The sequence below is a fragment of the Pituophis catenifer genome, unplaced genomic scaffold, assembly GCF_029215685.1.
Source record: "Pituophis catenifer annectens isolate HBS135680 unplaced genomic scaffold, rPitCat1.0.hap2 SCAF_4, whole genome shotgun sequence".
NCBI lineage: Eukaryota > Metazoa > Chordata > Lepidosauria > Squamata > Colubridae > Pituophis > Pituophis catenifer.
Genome location: NW_027256884.1, coordinates 130905880 through 130929263, shown reverse-complemented (window position 1 = coordinate 130929263; position 23384 = coordinate 130905880). Strand labels below are relative to the sequence as shown.

Here is a 23384-nt window from a genome sequence, read left to right as displayed (position 1 = left end):
TCCTTCTTTTCACTCTACACAGGTGAAAATTTATGACCAGAACTGAGCCTGGAATGACACAAGTTGTGTCAGTCGTTAAACATTAACTTTGCCCAAATTTTACTAACTGTTTTGAAGCAGTTGTTTGTTTGTTTATTTATTTATTTATTTATTTATTTATTTATTTATTTATTTTTTTATTTATTTATTGGTTCGATTTATATGCCGCCCTTTCTCCGGAGACTCAGGGCGGCTTACAATGCATTAAGCAATAGCCTTCATTCTTTTGTATATACCTGCTTAGTAGGGCTTTCGGGGGCCCCTAAGCGGTGTTCTTTTTTTATACAAAGTCAGCTTATTGCCCCCACAATCCAGGTCCTCATTTTGCCTACCTCAGAAGGATGGAAGGCTGAGTTAACCTTGAGCCTGGTGAGATTCGAACTTGCAGTAATTGCAGGCAGCTGGTGCTACTTAACAGTGCTTTAGTCTGCTGCGCCACCAAGGATTGAGTGAATGCTGTGGTCATTAAGCAAATGCAGAAGTTATTAATCGAACCCACTTTAGCCGTGGGGTGGGGTGGGTTTTTTTTTTTGCTGGAAACCAGAAGCAAATACCAGTTTCTTACAAAAAATTCCGTATATCACCGTCATGTGATCTTAGGATGCTGCAAACAGCCATAACTGTTCCAAGTCCCCAAAATGTGATCATGTGACTTCGGGGTGGGTGGGTGGGTGAAGGGAGGAATTGACCATCCAAGCTTCAAAAGGGAGTCATAAGTAGCTCTGGGGAGGTCCGTTGTAACTTCAAACGTCGCTAAGCGACCGTTCGTAAGTGGAGAACTACAATTCTTTTTAACCCCTTTCCTAAAACAGATGTGCTGCTCTAAACCCCAATCCACCCCATCCCCAAAGAACCCTATTATTATCCAGGATTGTTCTCCTCTCCATAAATCTCCTCCACCTTGGAAACCAACCTTGGCCAGAGAATTTGGGGAGGGGGGGACCAGGAAAAAGGCACAGCCTGTTTATATGTCCTGCCCCATAAATGCCAAACTCCAAAGATCCCCCATCTTGCAACCTTCTTGGCAATCTCAGTGCAAGAGGGTCAGCGAGAAGGGTTCAGCCTCTGGCCCCTAATTAAGGAGTCTGGGGGAGCTCAAACTTTGCAGGGGGGGGAAGGAGCCCCCAGCCGGCAGTCAGGAGCAGTTGGGAAAAACCCGTTTCCTGCTGGGCAGAACAAGTGGCTCTTTGTCCTTCAGCCGTTGGCACTGAAAAAGGGCTGCCCGCTTCGGGCTTCCAGCAGATTTTTTGCAACATCCAGAGATACAGCAGCATCCATAATTCACACCTGGCAGGTTTTTCTGGGAACTGTGTGGGGTCCTTTATCCCAAAGGGGCTTTTTTTCCTCCAAAAAGCAAGGGGATTTTCCGGGGTTTTTTTTTTTCCTTGAAGACGTTTCACTTCTCATCCGAGAAGCTTCTTCAGTTCTGACCAGTGGTGGGATTAAAGTAATTTAACAACCGGGTTGGCTTGACAACGTCTCCAGCCGGCGTCACAAAGAGCATGCCGGGGTCTTGGTGCGTGGGTCAGATCTGGGGCGCCCCACCCCAAACTCTGCCAGGATTCTGGGCTCTGTGGCCCAGGAGGGAAAGCTGGAAATTGAATTAACGTATTTAGCAAACAGCACATCGTACACGGAGTTGCAATCCAGGTATTCGTCAATTTACGACCTCCACTGAGCCCAAAATTTCTGTGGCAAAGCGAAACATTGGTTAAGTGAGTTTTGCTCCGTTTTACGACCTTTCTCACCTCCGTTATTAAGCGAGTCCCTGCCATGGTTAAGTTAGTAATAAGGTTGCTAAGTGAATCTTGTCAGAAGGACGCAAAAGGGGAGCCCAGGACACTGCAAACTGTCATAAATAGGGGTCGGTTGCCAAGTGTCTGAATTTGGATTACGATCGTAAGTGTGAAAAACGGTCATAAGTCACTTTTTTCAGTGCCGGTGTAACTTCAAACGGTCACTAAATGAATTGTTGTAAGTCGAGGACTAACTGTATTAACATTTCACCTAGATTAAAAAAAACACACAATAAAATAGAGCCGGTTTGTGTAGAGGCGTGGCCGGAGTCCTGCTCTTAGGTCATCCTGACCCAGAGTGAATCCGGGCTCTGACCACGTGGGCTCACCCCCCTCTATCCTCCGGTGGTTCCCACGGACCTCCAGATGACCAGAAGGATTGTCAGGAAGGGCCCAGTGCAAAGAGACCCTTCCCCACCCCCTGATGGGAAAACAAAGCTTGCAGTTTGGAAGGCAGCCCAGGTTTGGCTCTGGGTCAGGAGCCCCCTCCTCTCTTCCCCTGCGGAGAGAGGGGTTCACGGGGCTCAGATGACGGAATGACCGAGTTGGAAGGGACCTTGGAGATCTTCTAGTCCAACCCCTTGCTTAAGCAGGAGACCCTATCCCATTTCAGACAAGTCGTTGTCGTTTCTTCTTGAAAGCCTCCAGTGATGGAGCACCCACGATTTCTGGTGGCAGGCAGTTCCTCTGGTTAATTGTCCTCACTGTTAGGAAGTTTCTCTTTAATTCCAGGTTGCTTCTCTCCTTGATGAGTTTCCATCCGTTGTTTCTTCTCCTGCCTTCTGGTGCTTTGGAGAATAATTTGAGCCCCCTCTTCTTTGGGGCAGCCCCTCACAAATTGGAAGACTGCTATCATGTCACCCCTAGTTCTTCCTTTCATTAAACTAGACCTCCCCAATTCCTGCAACCGTTCTACGTATCCCAAAGGTGCTTTTTCAGGAGGCAACTGGACTTTCTTATTTTTTCTTTTGAAGATGTTCTTCGTATGTTTGAGCCTCCAGTCCTTTAATCAGAATACGGAATGCCAGAGTTGGAAGGGACCTTAGAGGTCTTCTAGTCCAGCCCCCTGCTCAGATAAGCGATCCTATATCATTTCAGACAAGTGGCTGTCCAGTCTCTTCTTAAAAACCTCCAGTGATGGAGCAACCACAACTTCTGGTGGCAAGCTGTTCCACTGGTTAATAGTTCTAGGTTGGACCTCTCCTTGATCAGTTTCCATCCATTCCTCTCCTGCCTTCAGGCGTTTTGGAGAGTAGGTTGACCTCCTTCCCCATAAGGAGGGATCTGTGTCTGAAGTCCCTGCCTGTCTCAGGAATTGGGGTCTGGAATGGCTTGGCAAATTTTTTCTAATACGTTTCCAATTATGTCCTTCTTTGGTGGCTGTGGATGATGGGAGTTAGAAGGCCAAGCATCTGTAGGGAGCTGTTCAGTGGTTTAGAAGGAGGTATAGGTAGTCCTTGACTTGCAACCATTCGTTTAGTGACTGTTCAATGTTATAACAGCACTGGAAAAAGGGAGTCCTTGCAGTTATGACGGTCACAGTTTTCTCATAATCAGGGGGTAATCAAAATTTGGGCACTTGGCACATGGTATGTACATTATTTAATTCCCGGTGTGTGTGTGTGTGTGTGTGTGTGTGTGTGTGTGTGTGTGTGTCATATGATCATTTGTGGCGTTTTAAGCTGGTTTCCGATAAGCAGAGTTAATGGAGGAAGCTAGATTTCCTTAACGTCTGCCTGATTCACTTAATGACTGCTTAACAAAAAAAAGGTCATAAAATCAGCGGCAACTCACTTAACAGAGTCTGGCTTAGCAACCAACCTTCTGATCCCAATGGTGGTCGTAAGTGGAGGACTGCCTGTACTGTCTGGGTTACAATCACTTTCCAAGTTGGATGGTCCTTTGCTCTTTTAAAACTTTGGTTTGGTTTCCATCCACGCCGTAGGCGAGAATAGAGATTTGTATATTCTTAAGGTTTGTTCTTAAATTTAGAATAAGTGCTTATTTTGTTAAATAGTTTTAAAGGTTCTTTTGGCTTGCTTAGTTTGTATATTGTAGAATAAGAGGTTATTATTATATATTTGGACCTATGCTGAATAAAGTCTTTCTTTCTTTCTTTCTTTCTTTCTTTCTTTCTTTCTTTCTTTCTTTCTTTCTTTCTTTCTTTCTTTCTTTCTCTCTCTCTCTCTCTCTCTCTCTCTCTCTCTCTCTCTCTCTCTCTCCCCCCTTCCTTCCTTCCTTCTCTCTCTCTCTCTCTCTCTCTCTATCTATCTCCCTCCCTCTTTTCTCTTTTTATTCTTGCTTTTCCTTCCTTCCTTCCTTCCTTCCTTCCTTCCTTCCTTCCTTCCTTCCTTCCTTCCTTCCCCCCCTCTCTCTCTCTATCTCTATCTCTATCTCTATCTCTCTATCTCTCTCTATCTCTATCTCTATCTCCCTCCCTCTTTTCTCTTTTTATTCTTGCTTTTCCTTCCTTCCTTCCTTCCTTCCTTCCTTCCTTCCTTCCTTCCTTCCTTCTTCCCTCCCTCCCCTCTTCTATTGCCTTTTAACTCCTCTGTCACTTGATCCCCTCTGCCCTTTGTATTTTTACTTTTCTTCAAACTTACTAAAGTTCCTTTAAAAAGAAAAAAAAGAAACAACAGACCTTCCTGGAAACCTCGTGAAAGAGCTGCCGCAATAACCCAACTTTGCATATAAATCTCTGCTTGAGCAGTTTTGGGGTTAAAGTTCCCATCAGGAAAAAAGTCGATTTGGCTGCAGGAAACAGCTGAAGGGGAAAAGGGCTCTGAAATTCAGCTGATGGTATTTATTTTGTGGTGTCCAAAATGAAGTCACACAGTTTCCAACTCTCTGTTGTTACATCCGGTAAACCCTAAATTTTAAATACGAATTCACTCGCTCGCTTCCTCATCCATTACATTTGAAGCATGCCCAGTGGCACATTTTTAGCAGTAGCGAAACCTCCTCTAAATGTGTGCAAAGATTCGAATCTCGCCCCGTTTTGGCCATCTGTCAATCAAAATGGGGAGGTGGGTTGCAGAGGGAAATGGGGGGGGGTCAGTCCAGGATGAGGTTCTTTCTCCCTTTCTCTCTTCTCTCGTTTTCTTGGCCTTTTGACACCACATTTTCTGATGGGCAATTTTATAGTAAATGAGGGGGAAACTCCCTTTGCTTCCTCTGTTGCCCCAGATACTGCAGGGAAATTTGGAAAATTAGCAAATTGCCTAAAATCGGAGGAAATGAAAGTGAAGAAATGGCTGGTTAGGGAAACAAAAATAGCCTTTTTTTTTTTCTGATTTTCTGGCTGGGCATAAATTGAGAGATGAGGAAGAAAGGATACAGATAGCCCCCAGTTTACAACTTATTCATTTAATGACTGCTTAAAGTTAACAAAAGCAGTGGGAAAAGTGATTTATGATTTGGTCCTCGCACTTATGACTGTGGCAGTGTCCGGTCATGTGATCAAAATGTGAGCGCTTCGCAACTGGCATGAATAGAATAGAATAGAATTCTTTATTGGCCAAGTGTGATTGGACACACAAGGAATTTGTCTTTGGTGCATAGCTCTTAGTGTACATAAAAAGAAAAGATACATTTGTCAAGAATCATAAGGTACAATACTTAATGGTAGTCATAGATAGATAGATGATAGACAGATAGACAGATAGATAGATAGATAGATAGATAGATAGATAGATAGAATTCTTTATTGGCCAAGTGTGATTGGACACACAAGGAATTTGTCTTTGGTGCATATGCTCTCAGTGTACATAAAAGAAAAGATACGTTCGTCAAGAATCATAAGGTACAATACTTAATGGTAGTCATAGATAGATAGATGATAGATAGATAGATAGATAGATAGATAGATAGATAGATAGATAGAATTCTTTATTGGCCAAGTGTGATTGGACACACAAGGAATTTGTCTTTGGTGCATAGGCTCTCAGTGTACATAAAAGAAAAGATACGTTCGTCAAGAATCATAAGGTACAATACTTAATGGTAGTCATAGATAGATAGATGATAGATAGATAGATAGATAGATAGATAGATAGATAGATAGATAGAATTCTTTATTGGCCAAGTGTGATTGGACACACAAGGAATTTGTCTTTGGTGCATAAGCTCTCAGTGTACATAAAAGAAAAGATACGTTCGTCAAGAATCATAAGGTACAACACTTAATGATAGTCATAGGGAACAAATAAGCAATCGAATCATACTAGGAAACAGTCAATATAAATTGTAAGGATGCAAGGAACAAGGTTCCTTGTTGGGAGGAGATGGGTGATAGGAAGGATGAGAAGATTAATAGTAATGCAGACTTAGTGAATAGTTTGACAGTGTTGAGGGAATTATTTGTTTAGCAGAGTGAGGGCGTTTGGGAAAAAACTGTCCTTGTGTCTAGTTGTTCTGGTGTGCAGTGCTCCATAGCGTCGTTTTGAGGGTAGGAGTTGAAACAGTTGATGTCCAGTGTGCGAGGGGTCTGTAGATATTTTCCCAGCCCTCTTTTTGACTCGTGCAGTAGACAGGTCCTCCATGGAAGGCAGGTTGGTAGCAATTATTTTTTTCTGCAGTTCTAATGATCCTCTGAAGTCTGTGTCTGTCTTGTAGGGTTGCAGGACTATAGGGTAGTCCTCGATTTACGACCACAATGGAGCTTGTTGGGAATGTGAGAGGGTGGGAAGCTGTTTGGAACCGATTGTAAGTACCTTTTGGGGAGTGGGTCCATCATCATTTCCAATGGTCATAAATTGAGGACTGCCTGTCTTTATGGCGTATCGTCCCGGGGTTATTTGATCCCGGTTTGTGACTTTCCCAGCTGGCAAAGTTAATGGGGGAAGCTGGATTTGCTTTAACAAGCATGTGATTTACTTAACGATGGCAGTGATTCGTTTAACAACCATGGCAAAAAGGACGCAAAATCAGGCACGATTGACTTAACAGCCGCCTTGCTTGGTGATGTAAATTTGGATCCCAGTTTTGGTTGTAAGTCAAGGACCATGCAGGTAGGGAGGTTCTTTGCCAGGGTAGGACCTGTTGAAAGCATGAGGATAACTCTCTCTCTCTCTCTCTCTCTCTCTCTGTGTGCGTGTGTGTGTATTTGATCTAGGGAGCAGCCTGTCTTTCAGAAGCTGCACTTGTCATCCTGTGGCTTTGCCTCTCTTGATGGATTTCCCCCCCATTCCTTCTGGCTATCTACATCCTTTACGTATTTTGATGCATTTCTGGCACCATCTAATTACAGCCTTATGGGGCTTCTAAAATCAGTTAGCTATATTAATTTATTTTATTTATTCTTAGGCTTTTATTATTACTACTTCTTCTATTTCTCCTTGTCCTCCTCCTTCTTTCTCCTCCTCCTCTTTCTCGTCTCCTTCCTTCCTTTCTCCTTTCTCCTTCCTCCTCTTCCTTCTCCTCCTTCTTCCTCCTCTTCTCCTTCCTCCTCCTCCTCTCCCTTCCTTCTCCTCTTCTTCTCCTTCTCTTTCTCCTTCTCCTTCTTCTTCTTTCTCCTCCTCCTCTTCCTCCTCCCCTTCCTTCCTTTCTCCTTCCTCTCCTCCTCCTTCCTTCTCTTCCTTCTCCTTCTTCCTCCTCCTCTTCTTTCTCCCCCTCTTTCTCCCCCTCTTTCTCTTTCTCTTTCTCTTTCTCTTTCTCTTTCTCTTTCTCTTTCTCTTTCTCTTTCTCTTCCTCCTCCTCCTCCTCCTCCTCCTCCTCCTCCTCCTCCTCCTCCCCGCCCCGCTTATGGTCCTAGATGACAGCTCTGCTTTCTCCTTCCAGTTCTCCTGCAAAAGAGAAACCTCCGGGATCTGTGGACCTGCACCCCTTACCCCCCACCCTCTTCCTGCGTGTCAAGTTCCCAGAGCAGAACAGTGGCCCCGAGATCCCTCCAAAGCCCCCCCTCCTTTTGCACCCAGAGTTTGGTAAGTCTCCACCTCCTGCAACACTAAAGGCTTTAAGGTCCAAGTTAGACTTGAGATGAAAATTCCCAAACGTCTCTTAAAATCTCCCTCTTCCCAGTTTTACAGATCTGGAATATGAAAGTCTGCATAAAATTCCTTCGTATGCAAGAATTTGGGGTGAGGGAGCATTTCAACCTGGAAAGTCTGCATGTAAAATAAATATTTGTTCTAGTAATGTATGTGTCCTTTTTTAGCAACTGACGATTTGCAGTTACAACAGTGATGAAAATGTAACTTTACACCCAGTCCTTAAATTTACGCCCTTTGTAGGTTTTTTAAAGCAAAGGAAACTTGAAGTTACATCATAAACGCAGTCATGGCTTCACTCAATGACCGATTCCCTTAACAACTGAATTGCTGGTCCCAGTTGGAGTCACTAAACGGGGACTATCTCTACAGGCAATCCTCAGCCTATGACTACAATTGAGCCAGAATTTTGATTGTAAGTCTCTGTGGTCATTAAACAGCCAGTACATAACCTGAGTTGCTTTTAAAATGATTTTTACGATGGTTGTAAAGTAAGTTGTTAAGGGAATCACATGGTCATTAAGCGAATCTAGCCTATCTGATGGGTGGTTCTGCAAATCGTGTAATCTTTGGACTCAGCCAGCAGTCACAAATGTGGAGCAGTTGCCAAGTTCCTGTCCTTAAGTGAGGGACACTGAATGCCACGATGCAAAGTCTCCTCTTGGTAGGAACTTTGGAAATAGAGTCGGAGTAGGTTGGCGAGCTGGAGAAGGTCTGAGCTGATGGGACTCCATTGCCATTGTTCACGGAGGTCTTACCTTTCGCCTCACAATCCGGAGGCTATGAGTTCGATCCTAGGTAGAGCCAGATATTTCTCTCTCTGGGCACAATGAGAAAATATCTGCTGAACAAAACTCCGCATTGGTGACAGGAAAGGCATCCGGCCATTAAAACACTCAGCTCCGTTCAGTTGACCAAGACTCCACCCCGCAAGGGATTGTGGGGTTGTTAAAAGAGGATGATGATGGAGATCTTGCCTTCTTGCCTTGCAGATGATTCGGATTATGAGGACCCACCATTTGAGGAGGAGAGGGAAACTTTTACGGAAGAGATGACTGACAAGGTGTGTCTGTAAGTCTCTGGCGAGATGTTGGTTCGTTGCTTGGAGGAGAAGAAGACAGAGGTCCATTTCTCTCCACCTGTCCCTGACGTGGAGATGGAGAAGAGTGGGCGATGGATGGCCAGATCTCAGGGTCTGTCCGTGGGGAAGGCTTCCAGCTTTGGCTGTCCAGAGACCCCTGACCAGAACCTTCTCCAAAACCCCTTGAGCTCCCCTGTAGATCCACCATGACCAGCCAGTGGTCCAGAGCTGGTGGGACTTTCTTCCAAGGAGCAGATTTAGGATAACACTGGTCCAGGATAACGCTGATTTAGGATAATGCTGGTTCAGAATAATGCTGGTTTAGGATAATGCTGGTTTAGGATAGTATTCAGTTAGTTCAGTTAGTGACATGGTTGTTAAGTGGCTTCCCCACCAACGTTGCTTGTGAGAAGGCCGCTGAAGGGGATCACGTGACCCTGGGTTGCTGCAACCGTCATAAATACGAGTCTGTTTCCAAAGCGTCCGAGGTTTGATCACGTGACTAGGGGCTGCTGCAACGGTTGTTAAGTGTGAAAAAACGGCCCTAAGTCATTTTTTTCAGGGCTTTGGTAACTTCGAATGGCCACTAAACGAACTGTTGTAAGTCGAGGGCTGCCTAGGTCTTCCCTCCTCGATGCTGTGACCCCTGCAGTGCGGAGCACACAGGTTTCTCTCTCTCTCTCTCGCTGCTCCTGTGGCCGGAGGGGAGATTTCTGGGCGGCTTCTGAGAAACCCCACAGCGGTGCTTCCTTCGGCTATAAATAGAGGGGTCCGGCCTGCACAACTTCCTGTTTGCTCAGGAGCCTCAGAAGCCTCCCGGGGTCCAAGCAGGGAGAGGACGTTGGCCGGCTCTTCTCGGGGCATCTCTGCACCAAGAGATGCAGCAAGAGATTTGCCAGGCCCTGCCACTGCCAAGGAAGGGAGAGAGGGATGGAAGAGGGAAGGAAGAGAAGGGAGGAAGGGAGGAAGGGAGGAGAGAAAAGGGAGGGAGGAAGGAAGGAGAGAGAAGGGAGGGAGGAAGGAAGGAAAGAAGGAAGGAAGGAAGGAGAGAAGGGAGGGAGGAAGGAAAGAAGGAAGAAGGAGAGAGGGAGGAAGGAAGGAGTGAGAAGGAAGGAAGGAAGGAGAGAGGGAGGAAGGAAGGGAGGAGGGAAGGAAGAAATGAGGGAAGGCAGGAGGGAGGAAGGAAGGAGAGAGGGAGGAAAGAAGGAAGGAGCGAAGGAAGGGAGGGAGGAAGGAAAGGAAGAAGGAGAGAGGGAGGGAGGAGCGAGAAGGAAGGAAGGAGAGAGGGAGGAAGGAAGGGAGGAGGGAAGGAAGAAGTGAGGGAAGGCAGGAGGGAGGAAGGAAGGAGAGAGGGAGGAAGGAAGGAGTGAAGGAAGGGAGGGAGGAAGGAAAGAAGTGAGGGAAGGCAGGAGGGAGGAAGGAAGGAGCGAGAAGGAGGGAAGGAAGGAGAGAGGGAGGAAGGAAGGAGAGAGAAGGGAGGGAGGAAGGAAGGAAGAGAAGGGAGGGAAGGCAGGAGGAAGGAAGGAAGGAAAGAAGGAAGGAAGGAGAGAAGGGAGGGAGGAAGGAAAGAAGGAAGAAGGAGAGAGGGAGGAAGGAAGGAGCGAGAAGGAAGGAAGGAAGGAGAGAGGGAGGAAGGAAGGGAGGAGGGAAGGAAGAAATGAGGGAAGGCAGGAGGGAGGAAGGAAGGAGAGAGGGAGGAAGGAAGGAAGGAGCGAAGGAAGGGAGGAAGGAAGAAAAGAAGTGAGGGAAGGCAGGTGGGAGGAAGGAAGGAGTGAGAAGGAGGGAAGGAAGGAGAGAGGGAGGAAGGGAGGGAGGAAGGAAGGAAGAAGTGAAGGAAGGCAGGAGGAAGGAAGGAAGGAGTGAAGGAAGGGAGGAAGGAAGGAGAAGGAAGGAAAGAAGGAAGGAAAAATTTCCTCTCTTTTTTGCTGGTTTGCTCTACAGGGCAATTGAGACAGATACATATAGTCCTTGACTTACGACCACAATGGGGCCCAAATTTTCCATTGCTGAACAAGGCAGTTGTTAAATGTGTGTTTTGATCCATTTTACGACCTTCCTTGCCACAGTTGCTAAGTGAACCACTGAAGTTGTTAAGTAACACGGTCCTTAAGCGAATCCGGCTCCTCCATTGACTTTGCTCATCAGAAGGTCGCAAAAGGGGATCACGTGACCCCGGAGACACTGCGACCGTCATAAATACGGGGTCCATGCCAGTTGCCAAGAATTCTGATCACGTGATGGTGGGGAGGCTGCAACGGTGACCGTTGAAAAACTTCCAACGGTCATTAAACGGTTGTAAGTTGAGGACTACCTGTAATTAATTTGAAGAGAGGCAATCTTGGGATTCGTTTCAAAAATCTAATTAAGGAGTCAGCTTTTAAGAACATAAAGGTGGGTGTCTCTGCATAGAGATAGACGTTCTTCATTGAGTGTTCACACACACACACACGTACTCTCTCGACATGTTCTCAGATGGTCCTGTTTTTTTTTTTTTTTTTTGTAAAATGTTTAAAAGAATCATGTAAAAATTTGCATTTCCTTCAGAACTTGGGTTTTACTTTCAGGCCGTTTGATGCAGCTTTAATTAGCGTCATTGATTGAAATGCAAATGACAGCCCATCAAAGATTTCCCCCAAGGGAATAATTTTGATTAATTGGCACAGAGTAAAGCAAGTTATCATAGATAGAGAGCAAAAGACAGAAGCAATGTGGATATTCACCAGAGCTCTCCAGATCTCCTCTTTCTCCCTTTCTCCTCTTTCTCTCATCACTCTCTCTCTCTCTCTCTCTCTCTCTTTTCTCTATCATGTCTGTCTGTCTGTCTGTCTATTTAACTGTCTATCTCTATTATACTCTTTCTGTCTTCTTCCATTTTATCTGTCTACCTCTGTCTTTCTCTGTCTATCTTTCTCTCTTCTCTATCATCTATCTATTTATTTATCATCTATCTATCTCTGTTGCACTCTCAGGGGAGACAGGATACCAGTGGTCCAATATTTGAGGGAGGGGCTGCCACAGAGAGGAGGAAGGGGGGTCAAGCTATTTTTCCAAAGCCCCGAAGGCCAGACAAGGAATAATGGATGGAAACTGACCAAGGAGAGATTCAACCTGGAAATAAGGAGGAATTTTTCTGACAGTGAGAACAATCAATCCATGGAAGAGAAGGTTTTTTTTTTTTTTAATTTGATTTATATGCCGCCCTTCTCCGGAGACTCAGGGCGGCTTACAGTGCATTAAGCAATAGCCTTCATCCTTTTGTATATTTTTACAAAGTCAGCTTATCGCCCCCACAAACTGGATCCTCATTTCACCTACCTTAGAAAGGATGGAAGGCTGAGTCAACCTTGAGCCTGGGGAGATTCGAACCAGCAGTAAATTGCAGGCAGCTGGTCTTAATAACAGGGTGCTTTAGACCACTGCACTATCAAGGCTCACTGTACTATCACTGTACTATCAAGTTGCCTTCGGACGTTGTGGGAGCTTCATCACTGGAGGCTTCCGGGAAGAGACTGGACTGCCGTTGGTCAGGAATGATGTAGGGTCTCCTGTTTCAGTGGGTGGGTGGGGGTTGGTACTAGATGACCTCCAAGGTTCCTTCCAACTTTGTTATTCTGTTATCTTCTATCTTAACTGTCTACCATATCTCTCTGTCTGTCTGTCTGTCTGTCTGATGTGTTGGGCACAATCTATCGTGGCCAAGGGTCTTGTAGGATGGGCTTCTGGTTCCTTTTCACATTCGTTAACTTAGAATGGTCACTAAACGAACAGTTGTTAAATTGAGGACTGCCTGTACTTGTCCACTTTTGCGAGACTTTAGCAAGACTGCAAGAACTTGGGCAGTGCCGGATCCTCCTTCCGGGTAGGACGAGGGTCTATGGCGTTGAAAATCTTCTCTTTTAATTATAACATAATCACAGTGTTGGAAAGGACCTTGGAGGTCATCTAGTCCAGCCCACTGCTCAAGCAGGAGACCCTAAACCAGTGTTTCTCAACCTTGGAAGCTTGAAGATGGGTGGACTTCAACTCCCAGAATCCCCCAGCCAGCTGGCTGGGGGATTCTGGGAGTTGAAGTCCACCCATCTTCAAGCTACCAAGGTTGAGAAACACTGCCCTAGACTATTTCAGACAAATGACTGTCCAATCTCTTCTTGAAAACCTCCAGGGATGGAGCACTCGCAACTTCTGGTGGCATGGAGTTCCACTGATTAACTGTTCTCACTGTTCTTCCATTTGCAGAAGGCCACTGTGGAGAAGCGGCGTTCGCCACGCGTCAACAGCTTGTTCAGCGAAGACGAACTGATTGAAGATTATTTCAAAGAGGAACCGGCCACTAAGGTCGGGGGGTGGGGGTGGGGAGCTTCCTGCCGGGTTGTTTTCGGTAGGGCTGCCTGGCTTCTTGGGGTCTATTGGCAGCTGCTGATAAATTAACAGCTCTTGCTTCTCAGCAGGGAAATCAAAAGCGTGGCAGGTAGTCCTCGTTTAGTGACCATTTCAAGTTACGACGACACTGAAAAAAGTGACCTAGGACCGGTTTTCACACTTACAAGCATTGCAGCCTCCCCACGGAATCAAAATACTCGGCAACCGATTCGTATTTATGACGGTCGTAATGTCACGGGGTCCGGGGATCCCCTTTTTGTGACTTTCCGACAAGCAAAGTCGATCGGGGGAAAGCCAGATCCACTTAACGACCCTGTGACTCGCTTTACAACTGCAGTGATTTACTTAACAGCTGTGGCAAGAAAGGTCGTAAAAGGGGGCACAATTCACTTAACAACTGTCTTGCTTAGCAAGGGAAATCCTGGGCTGAATTGTGGCTGTAAGTCGAGGACTGCCTGTAATTCTGAGCCCAGTTTGAGTCATGAATTCAGGGGGTAAACCACATTAAAAGGTAAAGGTTCCCCTTGCACATATGTGCTACTTGTTCCTGACTCTAGGGGGCGGTTGCTCATCTCCGTTTCAAAGCCGAAGAGCCAGCACTGTCCAAAGACGTCTCCGTGGTCATGTGGCCAGCATGACTCAACGCCAAAGGCGCACGGAACGCTGTTCCCTTCCCACCAAAGGGGGTCCCTATTTTTTCTACTTGCATTTTTTTTTACCTGCTTTCGAACTGCTAGGTTGGCAGAAGCTGGGACAAGTCACGGGAGCTCACCCCGTTACGCGGCACTCGGGATTCGAAACCGCTGAGCTCCCGACCTTTTGATCGACAAGCTCAGCGCCTTAGCCACTGAGCCACTATGTCCCCTAAACCACATTAGTTCTGCTCAAACTTGCAGCTTTAAGAGGGGTGGACTTCCATTCCCAGAATCCCCCAGCTGGTGTAGCTCAGCCCTTCTCCCTTTAGCTCAGATCCAGGATTTCCGATCCGGTTGTGCAAATAAACCACCTTTGCTGCTCTGTTGACTTTTAGGAATGTAGTGGATTTAATGCTCCTTTGCTTTTGGTAAACCGCAGCCTCCAAAGCTTCCCCAAAGCTCCTCTTTCTTAAAGGGGGCCTCCAAGACAGCAAGTTTTGGAATGGAAGCTGAGGGGCTCACGGGCAGGTTTGATCCCAACGACTTCAGGATGGCCCGGGGAGTGAAAAAAATTAATAATAAAATGTTTGGAAAAGGGCTGAGCAGAATTGCAATGCGGGGAGTGAAGTGGGTCTCCAGATCTGAACGAACGCCTGGGGACAAATAGAAGAGGATAGTTGTAGGATATTCCATTTTAATGGTGGAGATTCTTCCTATTAGTGAAATCTGTAGGTTTCTCCAATTATCCAAATCTTTCTTATCTGTATTATTAATTTATCGTGGTTGTTTTCCTTTTATTGACGAACTTCTTGCTGACAACCAGATCCCTAAGTATTTTATTTTCTTCGTGGTTTGAATTGTATACTGTTCTCCAATTCTTTTTCTTGGTTCTTCGTGAGATTTTTTTTGTTATTAGTTTCGATTTATTTTATTTATTTATTTTTAGTCCTGCCACTTCTCCAAATTCCTCAATTTTCTTAAACAGTTTTTGGTGCTACTTCTTGTTAAATAGATCTTGTTAAAAAAAGGTCAGGGAGGATCAAGAAATTATTGGGTTTAAAATAAGGAGAGAAGAATACAAGGTTCAGGCTTTTGCCGATGACCTTGTATTTATAGTAGAGGAACCATTAGAAGAAGAGGGTAGTTGTAGCTCAGGGTTGAACTGGGTGTGTGTGTGTGTCCTTGGTGGTCTCTGAGCCTGGTGGTTTTCTTGCAGACGTTTCACAACCCAAATAGGGAACATCATCAGTGCTCGAAGGGAGTGGGGTTTTGCAGGGGGAGGGAGAGGAGGAGGAGGAGGAGGAGGAAAAAAAGACTGGGGACCTTGTGCTTTCTGAGCTTGGTGGTTTTCTGGAAGGTTTGATTACCAAAGTAGGTAACATCATCAGTGCTAGAAAGGAGTGGGGTTTTGTGAGAAGGGTAGTAGTAGTAGTAGTAGTAGTAGAAAATGAGAAAACTGAAGGGTCCTTGGAGCTGGGTTGCAGACCTTTCATAACCCAACTAGGGTACATCATCATTGCTCTCCGCTTATATACTCCGCGTTATATACCCATCAACATTGACAGAACAAGCCACGTGTAAACAAGGAACAAAACCCACATGGCTGGCTGGGGGATTTCTGGGAGTTGAAGTCCACCCCTCTTACAGTGACCAAGTTTGAAAAACACTGATCTACTTTTATATATATATATATATAAAATATGGAGAGAGAGAGACAAGAGTGGCCAGTCCAGCTAGGAGTCCTGGGGTTTAAGCTCTGCCAGAAAACAAGATTTCAGAAGAACAGAAGAACAGAAGGGACCCTGGAGATCTTCTAGTCCAACCCCCTGCTCAAGCAGCAGACCCCGTGTGCCATTTGAGACAAACAGTTGTTCAGACTCTTTCTCTTCCTGTGTTGAATTCCTCTCGATTCAGCTCCGAGGAGGAAGACTTCGGGCTGCTTGCAAAGACCCCCCCCGGCTTGCCCCCTTCCACAGGGCTGGGGGTGCGCGGGGGTTCAAAGTGGTTGGGCTAATAGCAGCTGTTCTGGTTTTCTCCCTCCCTTCCCTTTCCCTTTTCCCTTCCCCTCCCCACCGCAGCAGCCACTGGGATGCCAGGCTGAGGCCCCTCCCCTGCCACCAGCGCTCTGCCCTTCGGCGTGTTGTTGGGCATCCATTGGTGACGGCGGCGGCATGCAGAGCGCAGGGCCGTCCTCTTCCGCTCTCGCCCGTGGTGGTCAAAGCCGGCTGGCTGGACAAGAACCCCCCGCAAGGGTGAGCAGGTCGTCTTCGGCCCCTCCAACTCAAATGTCCCCTGGGTCCTTTCTCCAGCGGGGCCTCCTGCTCTGTGGGTCACGGGGGAGGAACCTGAACGGGTTCTGGCGAGCAGGGAGAATCCCCCTGCCCCGCTGGGTCTCTGGGCTTGGCAGCTGATGGGGTTCTCTGGCTGCAGGTCCTACATCTACCAGAAGCGTTGGGTGAAGTTGGACGGTGACTACCTCCGCTACTTTGATACTGAAAAGGTAAGTGGGGAAGGAAGCGGCGGATGGGGAGGGCTGTATATGACTCTCCTTCCTTCCTTCCTTCCTTTTCTTTTCTTCCTTCCTTCCTTCCTTCCTTCCTTCCTTCCTTTCCTTCCTTCCTTCCTTCCTCCTCCCTCCATTTTCTTTCTTTTTCTTTCTTTCCTTCCTTCCCTCCCTCCCTCCCCCTCCATTTTGTTTCTTTCTTTCTTTCTCTCTCTCCTCTCTCTTTCTTTCTTTTCCTTCTTTCTCTCTTTCTTTCTTTTCCTTCTTTCTCTTCCTTCCTTCCTCCTCTTCCTCCTCCTCCTCCTCTTCTTCCCTTCCCTTCCCTTCCTCTCCCTCCCTTTCTTTCTTTTCTTTCTTTCTTTCTTTCTTTCTTCTTTCTTCTTTCTTTCTTTTCTTTCTCTCTCTCTCTCTCTCTTCCTTCCTCCTCTTCCTCCTCTTCCTCCTTCTCTTCCTCCTCTTCTCCCTTCCCTCCCTTTCCCTCCCCCTCTGGTTTGTTTGTTTGTTTGTTTGTTTGTTTCTCCTCTCTCTCTTTTTCTTTTCCTTCTTCCTTCCTTCTCCTCTTTCTCCTCCTCTTCCTCTTCTTCTCCCTTCCCTTCCCTCCCTCCTCCTTTTCTTCCTTCCTTCCCTCTCCCCTCCCCTCCCTTTTCTTTCTTTCTTTCTTTCTTTCTTTTCTTTCTTTCTTTCTTTCTTTCTTTCTTTCTTTCTCCCTCTCTCTCTCTCTCTCTTCTCTCTCTCTCTCTCTCTTTCTTTCTTTTCTTTCTTTCTTTCTCTCTCTCTTTCCTTTCCTCCTCTTCCTCCCTTCTCTTCCTCTTCTTCTCCCTTCCCTCCCTTCCCCTCCCCTCCCCCCCTCCCGCTCCTGCTCCCCTTCCTCTTCCCACCCCCACCCCACCCTCCCCTTCTTTTTCTCCCTTCCTCCCTGTGGGGGGACAATATCATCACAGGGAGTCTGTGAAGGCTTGAAAAACTGTTCTGATTTAAGTCTTAGGGATTCGTGCCCACTAAGGGCATTTAAAGGGGGTCCGTGGCGAAGAAAAGATTGAGAGAACCACTGGCATAGGGTGTTCTATTATGGACAGAAGACGGGACACTCTGGGAATTTAGCGTTGTCTCCTCTTCCTGTCTATCAGAGAAAGGGGGCACAGACTGAGCACCTCTGGGTTCCCCCATCCTTCCCCCTCTCTCTCCTCTGCAGGATGTTTACTCCAAGCGCTTCATCCTGGTGGCCTCCATCTCCCAAGTCTCCAGCATCGGAGACCAGAAGTTTGAAGTTATTACCCACAATCGGACGTTTGCTTTCCGGGCAGGAGAGCGATGGTAAATATGGGGGTTTGCCGATTGTGGGTCATTTCTCTGGTGGGAGAACCAGAAGATGCGTTGATGTTCTCCTTGTGGACCTGGCATTGGGTGGAATAAACGCTCCAATGCCAATGTTCACTTCCAAACATCATAGAGCATAGAATCTTAGAGCTGGAAGGGACTTTGGAGGTCTTCTAGTCCAACCCCCTGTCCAAGCAGGAGATCTTACACCATTCTGGACAAATGTCTATGGGAGATTCTCCGTCACCCAGGTCCTGGTTGTCCCAAAGGTGCTTTTTCAAGAGGCAACTAGACTTTCCTTATTTTTTTCTTCGAAGACGTTTCACTTCTCATCCAAGAAGCTTCTTCAGCTCTGATTTTCTTCTTCCCCACCATCCACTCAGAGCTGAAGAAGCTTCTTGGATGAGAAGTGAAACGTCTTCGAAGAAAAAACAAGGAAAGTCCAGTTGCCTCTTGAAAAAGCACCTTTGAGTTCTGGACAAATGTTGTCCAATCTCTTCTTGAAAGCCTCCAGTGATGGAACAATCACAACTTCTGGAGGCAACTTCTGTTCCACTGGTTAATTGTTCTCACCGTCAGGAAGTTTCTCCTTAATTCCAGGTTGCTTTTCCCCTTGATGAGTTTTCCATCCGTTGCTTCTTGTCCTGCCTTCTGGTGCTTTGGAGAACAGGTGGACCCCCTCCTCTTCTTTGGGGCAGCCCCTCCAATACTGGAAAGCTGCTATCATGTCTCCCCTCCTCCTTCTTTTCATTAAACTAGACTTACCCTATTCCTGCAACTGTTCTTCATATATTTTATACTCTAGCCCCCTCATCATCTTTGTTGCTCTTCTCTGCGTTTCTTTCTAGAGTCTCAACATCTTTTTAATTTTTTTTATTAATGTTCTATTAATTACATTCCTTAGTGCTTAATAAACATTGTATTGTCTGGGTATTTAATTTGCTTTTTTGTATCATGGTGACTGTTAAGGATATTGTTGCTGTGTTACCAACCAGCAGAGTTGTAGAGCACAGAGAAACGTTGCTGGAGAGCAATGAATAAGAGATGTGCAAACTGGTTTATCAAAAGTTTACTTTATAGTGGAAAAAACAATCTCATAGTCTTTTAAATCAATCCAGGTCTTTGCCAGTTAAATCAGTCCAGCGATACAAAAATCTTCTTACCACACAAACAGTAGTTGGTTAGAATAACAAACTCACTCTGGTTCACAAACCACGATGGTAGCAGATCCATCCAACCGATGATAGCACAATGGAAGCAACTCCTCACACAATGGTAGCTTATCATCAACTGAATACGTTACAGTTTCTTTCTTAAATACGTTTTTAACTAATTACAGCATGACTCAGCATTACAATGAATCAGCAGTTAAACTTTAAAGTCACATAATACATTTTCAGATTAAAGTTACAGTACACATATATTGCCTGAACAACTAGTTAGGCTCAAACCATATCCTAACAGTGACCAGAATTCCTATTCTGAATTACACTTTTGGGGTCCTAGACTCCAAAAACCATCCCAGTCTTTGTTTTGGGGTCTTGCCCCAAATAATCTTCCTGGAGGCCTCCTAACCTAAGGAGAAATTTCCTGACAATTAACAATTAACCAGTGGAACAACTTGGATCTAGAAACTCATTGGAGGTTTTTTAAGAAGAGACTGGACAGCCCTTTGTCTGAAATGGTCCAGGGGTTTCCTGTTTGACCAGGGGGATGGATTAGAAGACCTCCAAGGTCCCTCCCAACTTTGTGATTCTGTAACCCTACCTTCCCTCCTTCCCTCTTGCAGCTGAACGCAATGAATGGATCAAGGCCGTGCAGAAGATGGTGGACGAAAAGAAGTCCAGGTGCCTTCACAGAACGCCCCGTTTGCAGCTGGCCGGCAGCAGCCTTGACTCCGTGGACAAGAGTGGACCCCTGGAGTTGAGGGGCTTTAAAAGCAAGCTCTACGTGGCCGTGGCTGGGGAGAAGGTCTTCCTCTATAAGAATGCCGAGGTTTGTGGATGGTCCTAGCGGTAGAAAGAAAGAAATCTTGTGCAACCAGGTTGGGGTTGGGCTGGATGACCTAACGGACCCCTTCAGGGGACAAGCAAATATTTCCGATTCAGTCCAGGTGGAAAATGCTGTTGGATTGGATGACCTACAGCAGGGGGTCTCCAAGCTTGGGAACTTTAAGACTTGTGGACTTCAACTCCCAGAATTCCTCAGCCAGCCATGAGGAATGCTGGGAGTTGAAGTCCACAAGTCTCGGAGACCCCTGACCTACAGGATCCTTCTGGGGTCACGCAGAATGCATTTATTATTATTTATTTTAAAAAATTATCTGCCCAACTCACATACGGTGACTCCTGATGGATTACAAAAATAAAACTTCAGTAAGAAATAAATAAATAATAAAATTTAAAAACTCAATAAATCAGACCATTTGCAAAATGCTGCTGGACTAGATGCCCTTCAGGGCCCCTTCTGGGGGCAGGCAGAATGCATTTTTTATTATTATTTATTAAGAATATTTATGGGAGCCGCCCAACTCATTCACGGTGACCTGTTGCCAAATAAAACCCCAATGCAAACCCCAGTCATATCTCAGACGGAGGCCATTTGCCTTCCAAGTGTGGGGTTCCGAGTTCGAAGTTGGCTGATTTTTGATCAGAGTGTTTTGAGGTTGAAATGGGCTTTTGAACTCCAAACGCTTCTTGAAAAACATAACACACACAAAAAAAAAAAACCCCAGAGCCTCGGAGAGTTGGCTTCAGAGTCCAGGAAGCTGCTTTCCACCCAGGTGTAAAATGGGGTGCTTGAGAGGCAGTTTGGGGGTGCTTGGGTGTGGGGTTGGACTAGATGACCTTCAAGGTCCCTTCCGATTCTGTCATTCTGTTATTGTTCTGCTTTGCACCCCTGTCTTTAGTTTTCCTCTCTCTCTCTTGAGCCGGGCCCTCTCCTTCCCCTGTGGGTAACCCTGGTGTGTGTGTGTGTGTCTTGGGGCAGGAATTCCGGCTGGGGATTGGCATCACCTACATCGAGATGAACGTGGGAAACGTGAAAGATGTGGACCGAAGGTGCTTTGATCTGACCACACCTTACCGGATCTTCAGGTAGGGATCTCGGACAGATCCAAGAGGATTTAGCCCTGGTTAACGGCAGCGACTTGATCCTGCCAAGTCTCCTGGGTTCCTACATGGGAGACCCCCACACAGAGGGCAGTGGCCCTTTCCCTCTCCCTCCTTGCCCTTGGGATCCCTCACCCTCCTTTCTGTGGGACGGGGTTAGGGGCAGGTAATCCTCGCCTTACAGCAGTTCGTTTAGTGACCGTTCGGAGTTATGACGGGGCTGAAAAAAGTGACTTAGGACCGTTTTTCACACTTATGACCACTGTAGCATCCCCACAGTCACGTGGTTAAAATTCAGAGGCTTGGCAAACTGACTCATATTTATGACGGTCGCACTGTCCCGGGGGTGTGTGTGTGTCACGCGATCCCCTTTTGCGATCGTCTGACAAGCCAAGTCAAGGGGAAAACCGGATTCGCTTAACGACCATGTGACCCACTTAACGACTGCAGTGATTCACTTAACAACCGTGGCAAGAAAGGTTGTAAAACGGGGGCGAAACTCCCTTGACGACTGTCTCGCTTAGCAACATAAATCCTGGGCTGAGTTGTGGTCGTAAGTCGAGGACTAACCTGTATTCCAGGTGTGGTTTTACCAAGGCCTTACAAAGCGGTTGACTAATTGACTAACCCTTCACCTTCTCTTCCTCCCTCCCAGCTTCATGGCTGAGTCCGACCAGGAGAAGGAGCTGTGGGTGGAGGCCATGCAGCAGTCGGTGGCCGAGGCCCTCTCCAACTTTGAGGTGGCCGAGAAGATCTGGGCCTCGAAGGACAACTGCTTCTGCGCCGACTGTGGGGCTCCCAAGCCGGACTGGGCCTCCATCAACCTCTGTGTGGTCATCTGCAAGCAATGTGCAGGTAGGACCACCACCACCGGCTGGATGGAAGGTTGGGAGATGCCACCTTGTACGATGATCAAGAGAGGTGAAGGGGTTGAATTTCCCATCATCCGCCTGGACTTAACTGTGGTTCAGCCTTGTCCAAGGTTCCCTTAATCTTAATCCACATTAATGAATTGGGTAGAATTGTATTTCTCAACCTCAACCCTTGTAAGATGGGTGGACTTCAATTCCCAGAATTCTGGGCGTTGAGGTCTAATCCAGAGGTCTTCAAACTTGGCCGCTTTAAGACTTGGGGACTTCAACTCCCAGAATTCTCCAGCCAGCTGGCTGGAGAATTCTGGGAGTTGAAGTCCCCAAGTCTTAAAGCGGCCAAGTTTGAAGACCTCTGCAAGAATGGTCTGGCTGGCTGTGGAATTCTGGGAGTTGACGTTCTGGGAGTTGAATTCTGGGAGTTGAAGTCCACCCATTCTGGCTGGAGAATTCTGGGAGTAGAAGTCCCCAAATCTTAAAGCTGCCAAGTTTGAAGACCTCTGGTCTAACCCATCTTAAATCTGCTGAAGTTGAGAAACATTGGGCTAAGTAGAAGGATCATTTTATGGTGCTGAATACAGCTGGTCTCCTCCTTCAACCCCTGTAGTCCACCTCTTAAGGTAAGGTCCCCGTCTTTCTCCTCCAGAACTACAGGAACTATTGAAAATGTACCAATAGAAGAGAATATTTGTAGCTCAGGGTTGAACTGTGGGGTCCTTGGTGTTCCCTGAGCTTTGTGGTTGCTGTGATTGTTGCATTGACCAACTAGGGAACATCATCAGTGCTAGAAGGGAGGAGGGTTTTCTGAGCGGAAGAAAAAGAGGAGGAGGAGAAGGAGGGGTCCTTGGAACTCTCTGGGCTTGGTGATTTTCAGGCAGATGTCTCATGACCCAACTAGAGAACATTATCAGCACTAATGAATGATGATGATAGGACTGATGATGTTACCTAGTTGGGCCATGAAACATCTGCAAGGAAACCACCAAGCTCAGAGACCACCGAGGACTCCACACCGTTAGTGGGATAGGAGTTGTGATTTGTTTGTTTAGTTTTTTATAACATTTAATATGGCCACGCAACTCACTCACAGTGACTCTGAGGGGCTTAAAACCCCAGTGCAAATGCCACTAACGCCTCCGTCCTCATGACAAAGATCACTCCAATCCCTTGATGGGCTCCGTATCCCTCTGAGGGATCTCCATGCCCATTGGCAAGACCACGTCTTCAGGGCCTCTCGAATAGAGGATGAAGGTGGGGGCCAGTTCTTTCTCCACAGGTATGATGTTCCACTGGAAGGGAGCCACCACAGAGAAGGTCCTTCTTCTCTGTCCCACCAGATGGACCTCCTTAATGAGGGGGATCTCATAACATCTGCCTCTCCGTTCTGGTGGATCAGGTGGATGTAACTGAGAAAAAAACGGTCCTTCAAGCAACAGGAAGGGAGCCACCATGGAGAAGGCCCTTCTTCTAGATCCCACAAGGGCTTCCTTAAGGGAGGGGACTCCTAACATCTCCTGCCTCCCCCACTTTGGTGGGACAGGTAGATATGACTGGGAAAAGATGGTCCTTCAAGCAACAGGGAGGGAGCCACCATGGGATCCCACCAGATGGACCTCCTTAAAGAGGGGGGACTCATAACATCTGCCTCTCCGTTCTGGTGGATCAGC

The 23384-nt window shown here is 46.6% G+C and overlaps 2 protein-coding genes and 1 pseudogene across 2 annotated transcripts in view; all 3 read left to right on the top strand.

The window, feature by feature from the left end:
- LOC139316849 (arf-GAP with Rho-GAP domain, ANK repeat and PH domain-containing protein 1-like) overlaps positions 1-14391 on the top strand; it is a 30861-nt gene extending 16470 nt beyond the window's left edge. The window contains exons 2-5 of the mRNA XM_070943688.1: positions 7614-7756; positions 8815-8885; positions 13140-13238; positions 14314-14391. Coding sequence (XP_070799789.1) covers positions 7614-7756; positions 8815-8885; positions 13140-13238; positions 14314-14391 — 391 coding nt within the window. The remainder of the gene's footprint in view (positions 1-7613; positions 7757-8814; positions 8886-13139; positions 13239-14313) is intronic.
- A 29-nt stretch (positions 14392-14420) lies between these two features.
- LOC139316848 (arf-GAP with Rho-GAP domain, ANK repeat and PH domain-containing protein 1-like) lies at positions 14421-19751 on the top strand (annotated as a pseudogene).
- The window catches only part of ARAP1 (ArfGAP with RhoGAP domain, ankyrin repeat and PH domain 1), a 36320-nt gene continuing 32602 nt past the window's right edge, over positions 19667-23384 (top strand). The window contains exons 1-3 of the mRNA XM_070943042.1: positions 19667-19733; positions 20727-20833; positions 21504-21703. Coding sequence (XP_070799143.1) covers positions 20763-20833; positions 21504-21703 — 271 coding nt within the window. The 5' untranslated portion in view covers positions 19667-19733; positions 20727-20762. The remainder of the gene's footprint in view (positions 19734-20726; positions 20834-21503; positions 21704-23384) is intronic.